Genomic DNA, 20,000 nt, shown 5'->3' with positions numbered 1-20,000 from the left:
CTGGTTCTCCTTCCTTCTTTTCTTCCTCACTCATGGGGGCAGAGAGTTGGGTTGCTAGGCTGTGTACATTCTGGATGGATGTGAAGTGCAGGTAAGCTATGCGACTGAGCTCCAGTCCTTTCATGTTTTGTTGTTTTGATTGGATGCAAGTCCCCCTCCTCTCTTGGCAAAGGCACAAGAGGATAGGCAACAAAGCAAACCTGTCTCCAACATTAATTTAATGTTCTGCTTCACTAAGTAAATGCTTTACATACCCATTACTTAATGGCCCAGGCTGTGTTGGCCCTTGATTTTTCTGTGCAGCAAGCTAGAGGTTAGGGGTCATCCTTCCTTTGTTCCTACCAGACCAGGAAGATGACATTCCCTGGTTGAGCAAACCTACCAGTCAGTTTAGTGAGTTTTCAGATTCCTTCCAACAATGGTTTGTATATTTGTAGGAACTAATATTGTATAAGTAATTTGCATTTTCCCTAACATAACAAACCTGGAGTTCTTTACATTTACTGCACACCTCAGCCACCCTTCTCATTTGCTCCCAGGCCAGAAGGCAAAGGAGTGCAGATGGACAGTTGGGTAGGGCGTCCCCCACTTATCGATAGCTAACTACCTTGTCAGTTAGTCTGAACAGTTGTTTCCAGTTCATGCTTGAAGGTAAATCCTACATAAAGCGACTTATGTTAGGAAAATTGAAAATTACTTTCAAAATATTGCTGCTTCTGGTTTTCCTGTTTATTGTGCTTATACTTAAATATGGAAAGTAACCTTTTATCCTAGGATCATTCCAATTTTTATTATTTGTCCCAATTCTAATGCATTTTTTATTCCATCTTGGCCTCCCCTGTAGACAGCAGTAAAAGTTCCTTCCTTATATCCCCTGTGACCTAGCTGCATTGCTTTTCACCTTTCCAATTTCATCCATTACCTCTGGTCTCTCTGCACATAGCTGTCCAGCTTCTTTAATATTACCATATTTGTTTTTACCTATTTCAAGACACACCTTGCAGTATGAAAAGTGTTTTGTTCTGTTACATATACAGTATAAATCATGGTTAGGGTACTGTACTTGGGCTCTCTAAAGCAGTGCTGAGGGTACTGTACTTGGGCTCTCTAAAGCAGTGCTTATTGTTAAAATTCTTTACTGTATAAATCTTTTTAACAAAAGCTTTCTCTTTCAGGTTACCATAGCACATGTTGAATATTTTGACCCAAGTACTAATCGTTGGTTGGACTGTACATCTTTACCCGAGAGTCGATCCGAAGCGGGAGCAGTTGTCATTTGACCCCCTCCTCCTTCACTTTTGTCTCTTTCTCAAACACGAAGAGTTCGTAAGTATCAAAATCCAGAAGACGATCCTGGATGTCCAACCATGGCTCAGAAACGAACTATCAATCGTCATTCACATAGTCCCAGACAGCCAGCCTAAGAGAATGTTTAGGTAGCACTAGGTATTTTCAGAAGATAATTGGTTTCTTTGATAGCTTTTGAATACAATTAAAGAAGAGCTAAAATCTAAAGTTTAGAAATATTACCGATACTTGCATATTCTATAAAAAAAGGTTTACTCATTGAAATCTGTATGGAAGTTTTTTAATAACCATGTTCAGTTTTGTGTTTCACAAATACTGTAGATTTTATTTATATGTAATGATCATGTTTGCTCTAGAACTACTAATGCATCCTTGACATTCAACAGAAAATTTGAATGTATATGCTATATTTTGCTGAACTAAACATAAATGCCTTTGAAATTTAAAAATTAATATAAAATTTTGGGGAAAGATTTTAGATTTAACATATATTCACAATCTTTTTGCATCTATATTGTGTACCATAACTGTAGGTTTTCAATATTTTTTATGTTGAATGTTCAATCACTTTCATGTTGATCACAAGAAGGGCTCTATACATCATGAACTTGCCTTTCCTTCAAAATTTGTTCTTGGTAGAAGTTCTTATGTGAATCTTCATGACGAGTGTGTATGGTGTTTTCAGTGTACTGTACAAATGTCCCATCAGTACAGTACAGCATTGCTAAACTTATGTGGTCATACCTGTGGGAAGAGACTCGGTCACCTAAAAAGTCAGTGCCAGTATGTTTTGAAGCTTTACTGTTTATACTTACTGATACTGCCAATACATTATACCTTCATACTGTACATTATGATGTTTTCAAAATATTTACTGGCATACTTTTGGTCTCTCACAAAATTAAGGATGTTCGTAAATCTTCATGTGCATAGTGCTTTTTCTCACAAGGGCTGTCTTGGGCACCCACTGATGGACGATTGTGCTTATTTATGCATATCAGTATTGAGACTTAAGAGAGAAATAAAAATTTCCCAATTTTGTAAATGCATGGACGACTCAAAATAGGGTAACCGAAGATCTAGTTTCATAGTCTGCAAAATGATAAATTAAGCATATCATTCTCATTTGCAAAACATTTGCTTATCTGTGAATGAAAGTCATCAATTGCAAAGTACAATTCAAGTAACATGAAGGGTGACTCAGTTATGGGTGTTCATACTTTTCATGGTTATGTAATTAATGTTTCCGTTGTGTGCTGGCAAAAAAGATATTGCTTTTATATCTGTGTTTCCAGGAAATAGTTAGTTTACAAAAGTATAGTGGTCATTTGACAATTTTATTGCAAATGCCAGGCACAATGTTTCCATTTAAAGAAAATGCTATTTTGATTAAATGTAAAATGGTTTGCTGTTTGAAATTATTTCTGTATATTTAAGAGTATTATCTGTTAGCTACAGTGCTCAAATAATGTTACTTCAATTGAATTTTCTATTCATCTGTATTTATGTAGCTATTCAGATTTTAATTTTACTACCTGTTTTACAAGGATTATAAAATATATATGCTATAGATATACGGTATAGATGCAGATATAACTAGCGTATCTGTATTTTTCATAGGGAATTGAGTACTTCATGGTAACAATAGCATTACTGCAAGTGTTTAATACATTAGAGTGCATTTCATACTTGTAGGAATAGCATTTTGGAGCATCAACTTCAAGTTGTTTCACGGAGTATAATAAAACTTATTTATACATCCAGTTGAGGGAAAATATACTGTTATTATTAAGATGGTCTTGAGGTAATCAAGATTAATAACAGTTTGGTGATCTATGTTAGATTTCTGAACAACAGATATACTAAATCTTTTACCAAACAAGCAACCTCTGGATTGATTTGAAATTTGTATGTATTTGGTGTCATGTGTTTTATTTGATAAGATTTCAAGGGTTTTGTAGACTGTGAGTACTTTCAAATGCTCACAGAATATTCAAGACTTAGTTTGAAACCTTACCACCATAGCTTCCTCTTTTTCTTTACTTTTGTCGCCAGTCATGATAACATTTGAAAGACTTACCGCTGTAGAGAATAACATTATTGTAGTATTGTACTTCAACCTAAAAAAATCTTTTCAAAGTGTTTTGTGTAAATTTTTCCTTACCACTGCATAATTTCCAAACATGTGTATCTTGCATCTCATAAAGACTCGAGTTTGTTGGTCAAGGAGAGAATCTTATAAATCTTAAGAGAATGGGGTCAGTAAGGGTCGAGTTTCTCATTGATGAGATTTTGTTGAAGGTAAGACTTCGTATGAGAATGGTCTGCTTGTATTTGCCTTATTTACACAAAATCATGTGCTTTATCTGTAAATACTGAGGCTTCGTCTAAAGATGTGTATTCATGTTGTTGTTTACATTTTTAGTGTGAGTAAAATGCATTCTTTCCAAAACAGAACAGTGAATGGTGTATCAATATTCCAGATTTTCATGAAGAATTTGTAGTAGAGTATTTATGGATTAGTCAGGTTTTGTTACAAACAGTATGACGGTTCCTTTAGGTACTGGTGCTCACCATGCCTATAACTATAAATACTGCAGCTGTTGATTTTGCAGCTCAATTTTTATAGTTACAATCTGCACAGTTTTCTCCACCCAATGTTGATCAGTACAGTGTACTGTATAGTATAGGTTTATTTTTTCTCTCTCTATTGTAAGTTATACAGTAGTACTGATTGAATGTCTTTTAATTGCTCACAATAATGTCTTAAGTGTGGAAAAGATAGTTTAGCTGTGTTGACACCTTGTAATGAATGGGAAATGGTACTTGATGTGAACCTTCAGGTTTAACAAATTTATTCATCAGTCTATCCGTCTCAGACTTAATCAAATTATATTCTTAATCTCTGTTATTATTACCACTGCTCATCAGTTCTTATTGTTTAACTAAATCTTTATTATAGATTTCTTCTTAGATGCTGTAACTTGCATAAATAGCCTCGTATAAGTGTGTCTTTAGAGACTTGAGTGAATCTACAGTTCTTAGGAAAATGCTTCTTGTGGGTGCTTAATGCCATATAATGTATTTATAGGAGGACTGTTTTCTCTCTCTTTGATTTGTTAATGTAGAAATTAATATAATTTAATGCTAAAAATACAGTATCTTTTGTGGAAGATACCTTAAACAGCATCAACTTTAATAAATGTCATTAACATTCTGAGTAGTTTTAAGTATTTGTTTTTCCATTCCTCAAAAAGTATAATGTAATAAAAGTTTTCAGTTAGTAGCAATGCTTGTTTTCTAATAGAATTTCCAGATTTTATATATGTGTATCTGTTTTTTTTTTTGAAAATGTATGTATGTAGTAGTCATTATTTTAAGTTCATTTTTTATATGACTTGCGTTCAGAATTCACCATCATTCTGACATACTAAAAACTTTGTGCATTGCCATCTGATGTTACTTGGAACTTAAATTTTAAAGATGATGAACAGCCATGTTTAGTAAATTATTAGGATTAGTTGTATTTTACAAGGCTCTGCAGAACCAAAATTTTGTACTGATTAATGATGAGTTCTTGTTTGAGTATAGTTTTTGTTAATGTAAAGAATTCCCCCTTTCTAATTTCTTGAAAGATGCTTTACGCAGGCTGTGTTGGCCCTTGATTTTTCTATGATTATGATTTTGTTAATAAATTCTATACTGAAACTATCATCATTTGAAATCAACAGACATGCCATGAAATTAAAGTCTTAATAATTCAGTTTGATGTTTTGGAAAAATGTTAGTTACATAAATATTAGAATTAATTGGTTATCAACACTTAAATGTGGAGGATCCAGTATATTCAAAATGCATTTACTATAAAATAAGGCTGTGTATTACAAAATTTTCCCTGTAGCTATACGAGTATGGAGCTGTTTTCCTTTTGTATCAATTAAATAAGGAATTTGTCATCACAACATGAGGCATTTTAAATGCCTGAGTATAATTTGTACAAAGTGTCTCTGATGTCATATCAGCTACATTTTGCAGCTAAATCTTTCTTGTGCAATCTTGACATAAGGGTTCTTAATGTAAGGGAAAATTCTCTAGTGCCTGTGATTAAAAAAAAAAGCAAGGATTTTGGTGGCAATGGGAGCTAGGCAGGATGGCAGAAAGGAGGAAGGTACAGCTGACCTGCCTTAATCCATCTCCGCTACGACACATCAGTTTCCTTTAGCCCAGGTAACTGTAGCCCAAGTAACTGAATGAGGGGTGGCTTGAGGTGGGCCATATATATACGTTAAGACCGCAGGTTTGTTAGTTATGAAAAATAGAAAATTATTTAAAATTTGTCATTTGTTCACATACAGAACAAACCTTTGGTCTTAATGTAAGAGGGACTTACTCTTGGAGGGAGGATAGAGAAAGCCTCAGAACCGAAAGGAGTTCAGTGCACCTGGGCTCACTTCCTGGCCAAAGTAGGACATAGGAAGGAGTCATATGCCCATTTTCCCTGGTATACGGCTGTACAAGACCTTCTGAGATAACCAGATATTTCTGATGCTTCTCTGCGAGAAAAGCCTCTCGCTCGCAGGAGATACTAGATAGTCTCCAACCGTGAAGAGGCAGGGACCCTACCGACTGGTGAAACCTCTCAATGTGCAGTTGGGACAGAAGGTTTGGCCAAGGGGGCATCTCTCTTGGTGCTTCTATTAGCAAAGGTAGTAGATCTGGGTATCTGAGGTTCTGAAAAATCATCACTGTTGATAACTTGGCAGATTAAGCAAAAGGGGGGAAAGGCGTAGACATCAGATTGTCCGAAGGGCATCTTCTGCCATGGCCCACAGATCTGGCACGAATGAACAAAATACCTCTAGTTTTTTGTTGCATCTGGTCGCAAAGAGGTCCACTGATGGCCTTCCCCATAGATGAAAAATCTTTTCTGCTACATCCTGATGCAGTGACCATTCTGAACAGACCCTGACGACTCAGATTGTCTGCCATCACATCCCTCTTGCCTGGTATGTATCTGACCGAGAGGTCCACCGAGTGAGACAGCCCACTGGTGTATTGTTCTGTCAAGTCGTTTGTTGACATAAGCTACCACTGTCACGTTGTCGGACAATAGAACCACAGAGTGCCCTGATACCCTTTCTTGAAATTCCTGAAGTGCTAGAAAGGCTGCTTTCATCTCCAGGATGTTGATATGAAGCTGTATGTCTTGGTGATTCCACACCCTTGATGTCAGGAGATCTTTCAAGTGCTTCCCAACCCTCGTAAGAGGCTTCCGAGAACAGAAGAACCTCTGGAGGGGGAGAATGAAGGGGGCACTCCTATAGTCTGGTTCCTGTCATCCAGCCACCAAGCTAAGTCTTCCCCACCCCTACTGAGAGAGGAGCTTGAAACAAGGGAGAATCCCTTGATGGGGACCAAAACTCTTAGTCTCCGTTGGAGAGACTGTGTGTGAAGTTGACCGGAGGAACATTTCTCCAAGGACGACAGGAAACCTATAATGACCTGCCACTGACAAGTGGGTTGCTTCTGTTTGGACAAGAAGAACTGGGCAAGGTTCTGAATTTTTCTAGGTGTTGGTTCGGTGGGAATACCTTCGCTGCTGTCATGTCTGTTAGCATGCCCAGGTAAAGAGTTCTTTGACTGGGCATGAGGTTTGACTTTTCCAAATTTATCACGATGCCTGAGCCATGACAAAATTGGAGAAGACAGTCCCTGTCTTGGATTACCTTTACCAGAGAACTTGCCAGGACTAGCCAGTCATTGAGGTATCTTAAGATTTGTATTCCCTGAGAATGAGCCCATGTTGGAAACCAGGGTGAACACTGGTGAAGATTTGTAGAGCCATTGAAAGGTGGAAGCAAAGAACCTTGAATTGTAAAAATATCTCTCCTAGAGAACCTTGAATTGGTAAACTATCTCTCCTAGACTGAAGCGAAGAAACTTCCAGGAAGACTGATGGATTGGAATCTGGAAAATATCCATCCTTGAGCTCTATTGTGAGCATGAAGTCATTCTCCCTGATGGCTTGAAGAACTGTTCGAGGTGTTTCCAATTTGAAGTCTTCCTGATGAAGAGGTTGGGAGTCAACAGGTCTTTTACCGGTCTCCAATCGCCCAATGCTTTGGGAACCAGAAAGACACAGCTGTAGAATCCAGATGGGTACTTCACGATTTCCACGGCTTCTTTTCCCATAATTTTTCTCACTTCCTCTTAGTGAGCTAGATGCTTCTCTAAACCTTCAGAGAAAGTTGTTTGGTGAAGTGGACACTCAGAGAGTGGGGAAGGAGACTCGAAGGGGAGTATATATCCCACCCATAGAACATCTACCAAGTGGCTTGCCAGGCACCCCCTCCCCCCCAATGGCAGCGAGTGGGGAGGGGCGCCCTCTCTATCGTTCAATTTCTGTAGCCCTGCCTTGGCCTCCTCCAGCAGGTCGAAGAACGGGGCTAAAAGGGCCATTGCTGAGGAGCTTTCTTGGTTGGAGATGGAGAGGATTGACGAATTCTGCGTGGCCCTGTCGCGACTTGGTGTCTTAGGGGAAACGAAAGTATATGTTTGAGGTCTTGACAAATTCTGCGTGGCCCTGTCGCGACTTGGTGTCTTAGGGGAAACGAAAGCATATGTTTGAGATCTTGAGTTGAGTAGTGCCAGCATGAGAAGGGCCAGATGACTTTGACACAGCTTGATGCAGAAGTCGGTCATTATTATCCACTTTATGTCTGTCGACTGCGGTCTAGCAGGTCCCTGGGAGAGATGATGAACTTAAAATATCTCCATTCCTCAAGGCTAAGACTAATTCTGTACTGACAAATCTCGAGAACTCGGAGAAGGCAGCATCCCTTCTTACAAGCAACCAGCTGGCCCACATGTTAGCTGATAAGTTGGTCAAGTAAGAGATGGTTTTCCTGCCAGACTGCAACGACCTAATGAAGGGGGCATTTTCTTCAGTCACCCATAGCAGTAGAAAAGATCTTTACCACTACTGTTGACCTTAAGTCAAGCCATGAAACAGTCTGGAAAGCCGATAAAGCTGTTGACTCCAAGGTAGCAGCTTCCTGATAGGTGAAGGATGGGCACTCAGCTTTGATTTGGTCTAAAGATATCTCTAGGCCTAGATGAACAAGGTCTGAATCAATTTGTATAGGCTGCAATGCAACTATGGGGGTTACGTAAAGCCTTTTATACCAGGGAAGAAGTGGAGGTAGCAATTTTAAAGACCTACTGGAATGCAGTGAACTGTCCTGTCCGGAGACAAGAGAATTCACCTGGTTAAGAATGCTGCCAGCATGTTCAGAGCATGGCAACCCTAGAGATGTCTTCGCCTCTTTCTTAGGCCCTAGCAAGGCTTCGATACCAAAGGCAAGTCAGAATTGGTTGCCACAGTCTCCTCCGCTAAGCCGTTACACTCACAAATGAGAACAACAACTTCAGCATAGGTAGTCAAAAATTCTTGATGGTCTGCATCCTCCACATCCTGGCTGCAAGGGTCACGATCCGGCATTGTCGGCTAAGTCAGGGGTAGTCAAAATGTCCTTACTTATTCACTGGAGCACAGGCTCGTTGGGGGGGGGGAGAGAAAAGGAGGAGGAGAAACCAAATCAATTACCAGATCTCCCAAACCCCAATCAAATCTCCTAAGGGCAAAGTGATAGAAGAAATTGAGGGAGTAAAATCTTCAGGGAAGAAGCAGCAATGAGAGGAGATTTTGGTAAAGAAGAGCCAGAACAAGAACAGGTGTGCTTGTCACCATTGGGGAAACAAAGCCTTCCCAAGATGGCATTGCCAATTACCTTATATCTCCTCTTCCTACCAAAATTCTTCCATTGCTCAGGGGACCAAAACACTGAACATGGTTTACCTGCGCTAGTCGTTCGATCTACACCTGCTACAAGTGGAATGGGGATCTAAATCCAAAGCAGGCAGAAAACGAGAGCACGGATTGTTACCAACCCCAGGGCATTTTCACTGAGGCTTGGGAAGCTTAGATGAATCGTGTGTTTGCATGCTCATAGTAAAAAAACACAATATCACACAGCACAAACAAAAAAGAAAGAAAAAACCAGAACGTTAAGGATAAAAACAACTGACTTCTGGGCAGAGAGAGCAACAGCACCACCTGTTATGATGGCATTCAGAGAGAAACTGATGCGTTGTAGCCGAGATGGGTTAAGGCAGGTCAGTTGTACCTTCCTCCTTTCTGCCATCTTGGCTAGCTCCTGTTGCCACCAACACCCTTATACTTTTTTTAACCGGACTCCAGAAGACGCTAGAGAATTTTCCCTACTTTAAGGCCATAGGTTGGCTATGTATATGAACAAATCTTGATTTACTTAGCAGGAATGTACTTCTTTCACTGCTTTTGATTTACTAAACTAATAAGTTATGTACAGTATATTTAATAAGAGAGGTTTTAAGTTCCATTTATTTCATATCATTCTTAAGCATTTTCCATTTAACCAATTGAACAATTATCAAAAGGCAAGTTTCATTCTTATAAAGACATTCACCAGAATTAGAACTCAGATTTGATGGCAATTGTTTTCTAACCAAAGCACAAAGTATGTGATGTCAGCTTTATTTCATTAACAGTTACAATGTATAAAGTAGTCAAGTTATTTTCATTTAGCTGCATAGAGATTTTATATTTATTTGCTTATATATCTGAGAGTTTTCTTAAAGAAAGTTGTATGAGTCAGGATGGGAAGAATATATTGTATGTTTTTAACAACATTGTTAGTTGTCAAGATGGATTTCGTAATTCATACGATGTTCTGAAATAATAAAAATTTGCCAAAAAATGTTTTTTTTATTTACAAGGGTGTAAATATAAACTTAGGAGCCCTTAGAATTTAATTTTATCCTCTTCTTTTTATCCACTGGTTATTTTCTCAAAACTTCCAGCTCTTGAGACTTGTTTAATGCAACCCTCTAAGGAATCATTACTGGGATTTAAGAAATTTAGCAAATGGACAGGCTTCAGTACATGAGAATGAACTATATAGGTGTGTATGAGGACACTATATGAATGACACACTTTGACAGCATCCACGTTAAAATTTACAATAGCAAAACTTCTGGTACCTTCAGTAAAAACTATAGCAAGACATAAGTACTCAACTAGTTTATATAACTGCAATACTCCAAATCATCGGAACACCCCAATTACTTGTAGAATCCTCTTCAGTAAAAAAAAAAAAAAAAAAAAAAAAAACTTTATACCAAACTGTAAGTACTGCACTGTCCTACCCCAAAACATCCGATCTACCCCAAAACATCCGACATCTAAATTACTAGTCCTCTGATTTCAAGCAAACAAAAATAAAATTTAATTCCCTTCTAGTTGGATGCTCAAATATGCTATACAATAGCATTGCAACTACTGACTTTGAGTCAAATTGAAAAATATTCACCATTTCTTTGCAAGTTACCGTGGTGACAATATGTTTGATGAAATTTCATGTTTCCTATAAACCTTCAACATTACCAGCCAGTAGCATTGCTTGTAAAATACTAACCTATAGATGTTCATGGCTTGATTAAAAAAAATTCCAAGAACTAAAGTGCTAAAATGTTTCATGCCAAGACAACATTCAAACCATCTGATACATTTCACCCTTCTCCAAGGTAAATCATTTCTCCTTTCACATAAAACATTATTAAGACATTTAACCAGACCATTACACTAACTTATTTAGCTCTCACAAGGCTGGCTCAAAGGATTTGTCTTTAATAATAGTAAACTAGATTTTACTTATCAAATCACATCTTTTCCAATATTTATGAGTGGGTTAATTACAAATGGAGATTCCCCCTCAAATTGGGACCACCTTGACGTGGTGAGGGGGCTCTCGAACCTAGGGATCTATTTTCCCTAAGTTTGATCCCAAGTGTCCCACATATATATAAATACGCTTTTTTAGGAATAATTTCGTGGATTTTTCCACTTTTTCAAAATTACCAAAATTAATAAATAGGAAAACATATCATGGCATGGAGTGAAGTTGAATCTGAAGCTAAATAGTGGGAACTGTGGTAGAACCATCAACTACCTGATAATGTTCGGACCTGGTTTTTCAGGCGGAACTATTCTGTGGAGCTGGACCACGGATTCCAGGGGGCCCTTGTTCTAGGAATAGGACTCTCGGCTTTCTGTCCGGTTAGCCCATATTGTGATTAGGATGGGGATGACTGTATTATTACAATACACTCAATCCTAGCAAGCGGTTTTGCTTACACTTGGGCCATACTAATCATGATGTGCCATCCCCTTTTGGGGTAGGGTAGGGACGCGGACATTTGGGGAGTCAGTTCCCACTTGTGCCATTAGTGGAACATCCAACTTCATAAAAGCCAATGATATCTTTTCAAGATTTATTAATTTTTTTTTTTTTTTATATATATATATCTTTTATGCAAAGTAGTCTTGAGGATATTAGTACCCCTGGACCCCATGATGGTAAAATTCTGGCACAGTCGATGACTAATGGAACGTCTCTCCCGAATCTCCTTTACATAGATAGAAATGCTACAACGGAACATCCTGTTCCAAGTAAAATATCAATCCCTAAAGACTCGAAGAGTCTAGAAAGTGAAAAAGAAACAAATAATAACAAATTGGTAAACTCCAGTATTGTAACACTGGAACCATACATAAAGGACAATAACTCTAAAATAGAAACAAGTAATCCCCTAAAACTCCATCAACACAAGACAGCTCATCACCGATGAATGTGAAAAAATTAAAAAGAAATAACTATCGACTAAATCCAACACTAGTTCATTTTGAACATATTTTTGGACCAGACAATTGGTCCAGATTTTTAATATTAAAAGCAGAAAAACAGATCTCACCAGCCATTTTAGAGAAATTATTAAATATACACCCCACACAAGACATGGAATGTAGACATATCAAAAACAATGAATGGCTAATACAAACAACAACCAAAGCCCAATCAACAACTTTTCTACAAATAACCAACATAAATGAAATAAAAGTAACAGTAACCAGCCATGAAACACTTAATTATACACAAGGCACAGTAATGCTCCCAGACAATGATGAAAAAGATCTACCATCAAAACAAATCTTAAACTAAGATACAATAACATACATGACTTGGAATTATATGCTGTCCCAAGTAGAAGGGATGCAAATAAACATATTAAAATAGTCAAAATAAAATTTACAAACCGGGAACTACCACGAAAAATAAAAATTCTGGGACTGAATAGAGAGGTTCGCCCCTTTGTCCCTAAACCTCTCCAATGCTCTAACTGTCAAAAATATGGCCATTCAACCAAAAGATGTAGAAATAACGCTATATGCGCTGTATGTTCTGAAAACCACACAACAAATTGGAAATGCAAAACCTTCAAATGTGTAAATTGCAAATTAAATCATCATGCTAAATCTAAAGACTGTATATTTTATCAATATTATACAGAATTACAAATGTTAATGGACAGAACTGGTATGCCCGTTAACGGCCAAACTCGAACTGAAGGTGAGAGGAATCAATGACCCAGCAAAACTCCATTCATATTCAAATATTGTAACAACTCATAATAAACAAAGAATCTCAACACAGAATAGATGTGACACACCTCTCCCCCTCCTCTACTATTCATAAAAGCCCAAGAGTACAGTTGCAACAGGCCTCCCCAGTAACAAGCGAAGTTAATCGTTCAGAAACGAATTCCAATGATATGGAAAAATCAACAGAGGTTAATACTCCAGATCTGGAAACTCATAATGCATTAACATCATCCACAGAAAACTTAATTGACAAAAATAACCATAATAAAAAAAGGAAAGTAATTGATAGAACTCCCCCTAAGGGAAAAAAACCTAACATTCCATTCATAGATCGATCTAGCAAAATCCCAGTCTCACCTATTAATCAGAAACAGAATACATTAACTGCATCACAAGTGGAAATCCATAGTGTTCCACAATCCAAGACAAATATAAATAACGATTCCCCAAATATGGATAAATCAACTAACTCTTCTGCACTCTCATCATCGAAATCAATGCAGAAACTTTCAGTTAAACATCCCACTGAAGAACCAAAAACCCATAAAATTAATCAAATTACAACCACATCAAATCAACCCTCAACAAGACCAAAGAATAGTAATAATAATAAACCTAAAAATTCAAATCAAAATTTTGTACCAGCACATCGGAGATCCAGTATGCCTATACCAGAAATTCCTAACAAAAATATTACAACATCCAGTAATGGGAGCATAAATGGGACCCAGAGATCAGAACCATTCCTTCAACACTTGGAACATGATTTATCTTGCGGATGTCAAGAGTGTTTTATCATTACGTACAATCATTTACCTAACAAAAATGAAAATATAACCCGAAATTTCATACATAACTTTACTAGGTTCCGAAAATGCCCTTTAACATTCCATCAAGATGGCGAACTATGCTCAGAATCCTTAAAACTAAAGAAAAACATGATCAAAACTCAAATAGATTTCCTAATAAGGAAATATGAAGAAGAACCGATCAATGCATCAAATATTCAGCAATCAAACCTAGCTGCAAAGAAACCACAAAGCAACACAAACTCCCTTAAAATGTTACGGGATGTAGCTAAATCATCAATTAACTTACAAAATCTAACGCCAATCCCCCCAAACAATGACCAATAAAATAATTCAGTGGAACATGAATGGATTTTCTACTCGGCTTCGGCTAGGTGAAATCCAGAGAATACTAAAGGAACATAAACCTGTTTGCATATGTCTACAGCATATTGGTACAACTCCTAAGGACTTTAGAAACTATAAATTAGCTTGCCACTCACCAATAGTGGATGGCAAGCTAGGAACAGCTATATATGTTCATAACGATTCAACTTATGAACCCCTAAATATTACATCACTGTCATATCAAATAACTGCAATCAAATTGCATATGCCAGACAATCAAATTATCTCTATAATAAATCTATATAATCAGCCAAATTTTAACTCAAACTTTAGTGATTTAGCACAAATAGTAAATAATGTAAATGGCCCCTACTAATAGTAGGCGACTTTAATGCCCATAACCCATTGTGGGACAGCGCACATGCTAGTAACTTGGCTGGCTCAAACATTGAGAATTGCATAAATGTTCAGAATTTACATTGCCTGAATGAAAGTGATTCACCAACGTACTTCTCAAAAACTCATTTAACCTTCTCCTCAATAGATATTTCATTATGCTCACTGGAATTAGTTGAGAGACTGGAATGGAATGTCCTAGACGACTCATATACTAGTGATCACTTTCCAATTGTTTTGAATTACTTGAACAACCAAAAACAATCATTTCCCATAAAATATAATTTACTGAAAGCTGACTGGGATAAATACAATTTACAAACTAGAAATATCCCTCCCTTCCCATTAAATCAAAACAATAATGTCACAAATGATTTCTTTTCCAGTTTTGTAATCAGTGCTGCAGATAAATGCATCCCCAAAACTTCTTCAACCCCTAATACATCCCCGTTCCATGGTGGTCTGATAATTTATCTCTCTTAAATCGAACCAAACACACACTGGCACATAATTTGAGTAGACTAAAGTCCAGATTAAACACCCTTAATAAAGGCCCTTGTAATATAAACAAACTAAACAAGATAATAGTTATAAGTATAACTATTGATCACATTAAACCACTTTTCAATAAATATAATGCAAAATTTCGAAAAACAATAATATTCGAAAAAGCTCAGTCGTGGAAAAATTATATATCAGAATTGTCACCAAATACTTCAATTAAGGAAATATGGCACAAAAATCCATAAAATCAATGGTAAACATGTAAGACCACCTAGAAGCCCAATACTATATAATGGCAAACTAAATCATAACCTACAAGATATTTCAAATATATTAGCCAAACATATAGAAGATATTAGTGCTTATTCTAATTTAGATGAACACTTCAAAAGAATTAGAACACAAAAAATAAATCATACACTTAATTTTGAAACTGATGAGGACCTTGATTATAACCAAGAATTTAATATGAACGAACTTAATTTTGCCCTAAAATCATGTCGATCATCAGCTGCGGGGCATGATATGATTTCTTTTGAAATGATCCAGAATTTAGCCACACTAGCTAAAGAATTCTTATTAAAATTATATAACAGCATATGGCTAATGCATGTCTTCCCAACTAAATGGAGACATGCAATAATCATACCCATCAGTAAACCAGGAAAAGACCCTAGCAACCCCACTAATTATAGGCCAATATCTCTAACAAGTTGCTTGTGCAAACTGTTGGAGAAAATGGTTAGTTTGAGATTAACAAGTGTCATAACAAAACACTCAATTTTATCACCTACCGAATCGGGATCAATAGCTGGTAGATCTACACTAGACCCGTTAACTCAAATAGAAGATCATATTAAAAAGGATTTGAAAAGAAAAAGCTGACAGTGGCTATTTTCTTTGATATAGAAAAAGCATATGATACCACATGGAGATACAATATTATGCACAAACTCCACAGGTCCAATATTCGAGGTCACCTTCCAATATTTATCAATAATTTTCTAACAAATCGTACATTTCAAGTACGCATAGAAAATACATATTCAAATTGCTACGTACAAGAGGAGGGTATCCCCAAGGCAGTGTTTTGAGCTGCATCTTATTTGCCCTGGCAATAGATGACATTACTATGAACCTGCCTGAGGGTGTACAAAATAGTTTGTATGTGGATGATTTTGTAATTTATTATTCAAGTTATTCTTTGAGACATGCTCAAAGAATACTTAATATAGCAACAAAAAATATAACCACTTGGACCAATTCCGTAGGCTTCAAGTTGTCGGTAAATAAAACAAATGGCATTGTCTTCTACAAAGACAAAAGATGGTTGAAACAACAAACCATTAAGTTATATCTTTATAATGAAGAGATAAACATGTGCAATAGTGTTAAATATTTGGGTATAATTTTTGACCAACATTTAAATTGGAAAGATCATGTCAAATATATCAAAGCCAAAGGATCTAAAGCCCTTACTTTATTAAAGAAAATCTCACACACCAAATGGGGTGCAGGACGAGACACAATGTTAATGTTATACAATGCAACAGTACTATCAGTTATAAATTATAGCTGTCCAATTTATTCAACTGCCTCAGAAACAACTTTAAAATCTCTAGATGCTTTACATCACGAGGAGTACGTATATGTACAGGAGCCTTCCGCTCATCTCCAACTGTGTCTATCCTAGCAGAGGCAGGCCAGCTGCCTCTAAAATATTACAGAGATCTAATTACTTTAAGAAGAGGCTTATCCCTTCACGCAGGCACATCTCCTGCATCAAATAAATTTCTCAATCAAAATACAAATAATAACCGAAATCAAAACTCATTTACTAAAAAAACTAATCATCTATTGAATTTACATAACATGATACCCAAATTTACCCAAAAAATAAATCCGGTCACACCATGGACACTAAAAAGGGCAAAACTATGCACATATTTATCATATCTTTCAAAGAAATATATGTCCAACACAGAAATGTACCATCAACATGCCATGGAACACATAAGACGGAAGGGTAATCCCTTCATAATCTACACAGATGGATCCAAAAATGAAGCTGGAGTGGGCTCATCAGCCTATTCAAGTGATAAAACTATCCAAATGGGCCTTCCTCTAATATCATCAGTATTTACAGCAGAATTAACAGCCATACAATTGGCTCTCAAGATTATAACAAAAAGGAATTCCTTCAGCACTCATATTGAGCGACTCAAGAAGTGCAATTGAAGCAATAGGATCATTTAAATCAAATAATCACCTTGTCCAAAATATACAACGGGAAATACATCAGTTAATTACAAACGGCCTTCAAATTCAAATTTGTTGGATCCCAGCCCATGTAGGTATTGAGGGTAATGAGAAAGCAGATAAAGCTGCAAAATTGGCTTGAACAATCCCCCAACTACTATGAAAGCACCCATATCAGACTGGCTAGCATCAGTTAAACCCCTTAATTTATAGGGATTGGCAAAATGATTGGACAAATATACCCCCAAAACAAACTAAAACAAATTAAGAACGAAGTTAAAAATGGCATTCTTCTACCCAAAAGCAAAGAATCAATGAGGTTATTTTAACTAGACTCAGAATAGGACACTCCAGACTCACACATGGTCATCTGATGTCAACTCCGCACACAAACCCAATAACTTGTGAAAGATGTAACATCCCAGTAACAATCAAACACATCTTGATTGACTGTCCCAGATGGCATCATGAAAGAAAGACTTATTTACAAAATAAATCAATAAAGGATATTCTAGCAGAAGGTAATAACTTTTCAATTAATAATATCATTCTTTTCCTAAACAAAATTAAATTGATAAGTAAAATATAATCTCCCCCCCTTTTTTTTTTTTCTCGATTGTTTTTTTCTAACTCCCCCCCTTTTTTATTATTTATTTATTTAGTTAACTACTTAATTTTTTTATGTACTCTTTCCCCCATTCTTTTCCCAGCCCGAGAAGAACCCTAAAAGAGTTCAGAGGTCTGGTTAAACAAATCATTTATAACTAACTAACAAATGGAGATTGAGATTCTGGCAAATTTTCTTAATTGGTTCCAAAACTTGACATTACAGTATTTGTATACTGTATTATACTTTGGACATTTACATAATTTAGTGTTACTTTACATTCTGTGCATTAGTGGATTAGATCATGTGGGCTTTTTCAACATACATCCATGGGTCTAACAACAGTGACCAATTCAAAGACAAACCAAAATAATTTAACTATGTCACTCCTGGTATGAGCATAGTGAATCACTAATTAGCCAATCTGAAATCAAGCTGAGACCGCATAAAACTGTAAAAAGACCCATTTATTTACTATCTATACAAACAAATAGTGCTAGTGTCTCAAAACAATGTTTACAGTCATAACTACTGGGATCCAATATTTCCCAATATAGTTTCATCTCTATTCTCAAGTAAGATACCACCATATATCTTACGGTGTTTTCCATGCCAGCATCAAAACTTAACCCTTTAACTGTTTAGTATGCACATATACGTAACGCCAACGCTGCCTGAGCCGTTTAGTACGTATGTATACGGGAGCATATGTTTTGACTGTGGCGTTTAGTATGTATATGTACGATTAATTTTTCCTGCCTTCCTTTCAAGGTTAATCCACTAAAATATGTTTTCTCTAGGTCCCAGGAAGTGTTGTTGACCATATCCAAACACTTCCTCCAGAACCCCCTTTTATCATAATTTTCCTGATTTTCTATATCTAATGCGGAAATTCGCCAATCACTTGGTGACACTGCTATGTAGCGAGACACTTTGCTGGGCTGGTTCCTTCTCTTACATGGAATTTTGGTCTTTCGACACATGGGGTAGAAGGGCTATAATCCTATCTAATCCAACTTAGTATTGGTAATAAGTTACTTCTCTGTTTTTCTTTCCCAGCTCTAGCGCAAATGAAAAATGATAAGTAATTGTGGTTTACTGACATTATTCCAACTGAAATATGAAAAATGTACTCACTTGACTGTTTTATTATTTAACTATATGTTCAGTGCTCGTAACTGAACTCCAGATGTGCTTCATTCTGAATAACGACCGAAAGCTGTTTTGTTTATTTACTCTAAACTGTTAAAGTTGGCAATAATTGTAATTTATCTCATCAATTTAACTTTAGCATTTCATAAAAATTACTCCAGAAGCTGTGTATATTATCTTATGTCGCTATACAAACACACATATATATGTATATATATATATATATATATATATATATATATATATATATATATATATATATATATATACAGTCCCCCAGGTTTACGACGGGTCCAGCTTCTGACGTTCGAGGTTCTGACGCTTTTCAGATATATTCATCAGAAATTATTTCCCGGTTTACAACGCATGTTCCAGGGTTATGACGCGTCATACACTGATCCGATGGAAGAAATATGGCTCCAAAACAGCAGATATATCAAAATTTGGAGGGTTTTTTGATGAAAAACTCAATAAAAATGCAGTTTACATCATTTTCAATACACCCAAAGCATTAAAAGTCAGGTTTTCTTAGGATTTTTGACGATTTTTCAGTTTACGACGTGGCGTAAGAACGGAACCCCCGTCGTAATCTGGGGACTGCCTGTATATGTATGTATATATATGTATGTGTATATATATATACATGTATACATATGTATATATATGTATATATATACATATATATGTATATATATATAATGTGTATATATATACATATACATATATATACACATATACATATATATATATATACATGTACATATATATATATATATATTAATACATATACATATATATACACATTCATACTATAGATATACATATATATATATATATAAATATAATATATATATATATATATATATATATATATATATATATATATATATATTTATATATATATATATATATATATATATATATATATATACAGGCAGTCCCGATCATTAACTTGTCTTGACAAAATCGGCAATTTTTCGGCATAAAAAATCGGTCTTGGTTAATGGCGATCCGGTTTTATAGGGCTTGTCTAGTGACAAAAATCGGCAATTTTCGTTTTATTTGTTTATTTATTTATTTTTATTTATTTATTTATTTT

The 20,000-nt window shown here is 36.1% G+C and overlaps 1 protein-coding gene across 1 annotated transcript in view; it reads left to right on the top strand.

Annotated features, from left to right (window-relative positions):
- The window catches only part of LOC136838633 (actin-binding protein IPP), a 59,427-nt gene extending 50,299 nt beyond the window's left edge, over nucleotides 1–9,128 (top strand). Inside the window, exon 9 of the mRNA XM_067103921.1 lies at nucleotides 1,176–9,128. Within this exon, the coding sequence (XP_066960022.1) occupies nucleotides 1,176–1,280 (105 nt within the window). The 3' untranslated portion in view covers nucleotides 1,281–9,128. The remainder of the gene's footprint in view (nucleotides 1–1,175) is intronic.
- Nucleotides 9,129–20,000: the final 10,872 nt, after the last annotated feature.

Source organism: Macrobrachium rosenbergii, chromosome 5 (genome assembly GCF_040412425.1).
Source record: "Macrobrachium rosenbergii isolate ZJJX-2024 chromosome 5, ASM4041242v1, whole genome shotgun sequence".
Lineage (NCBI taxonomy): Eukaryota > Metazoa > Arthropoda > Malacostraca > Decapoda > Palaemonidae > Macrobrachium > Macrobrachium rosenbergii.
The sequence above is the reverse complement of the archived record's forward strand: the minus strand, read 5'-3'. Positions and strand labels throughout refer to the sequence as shown.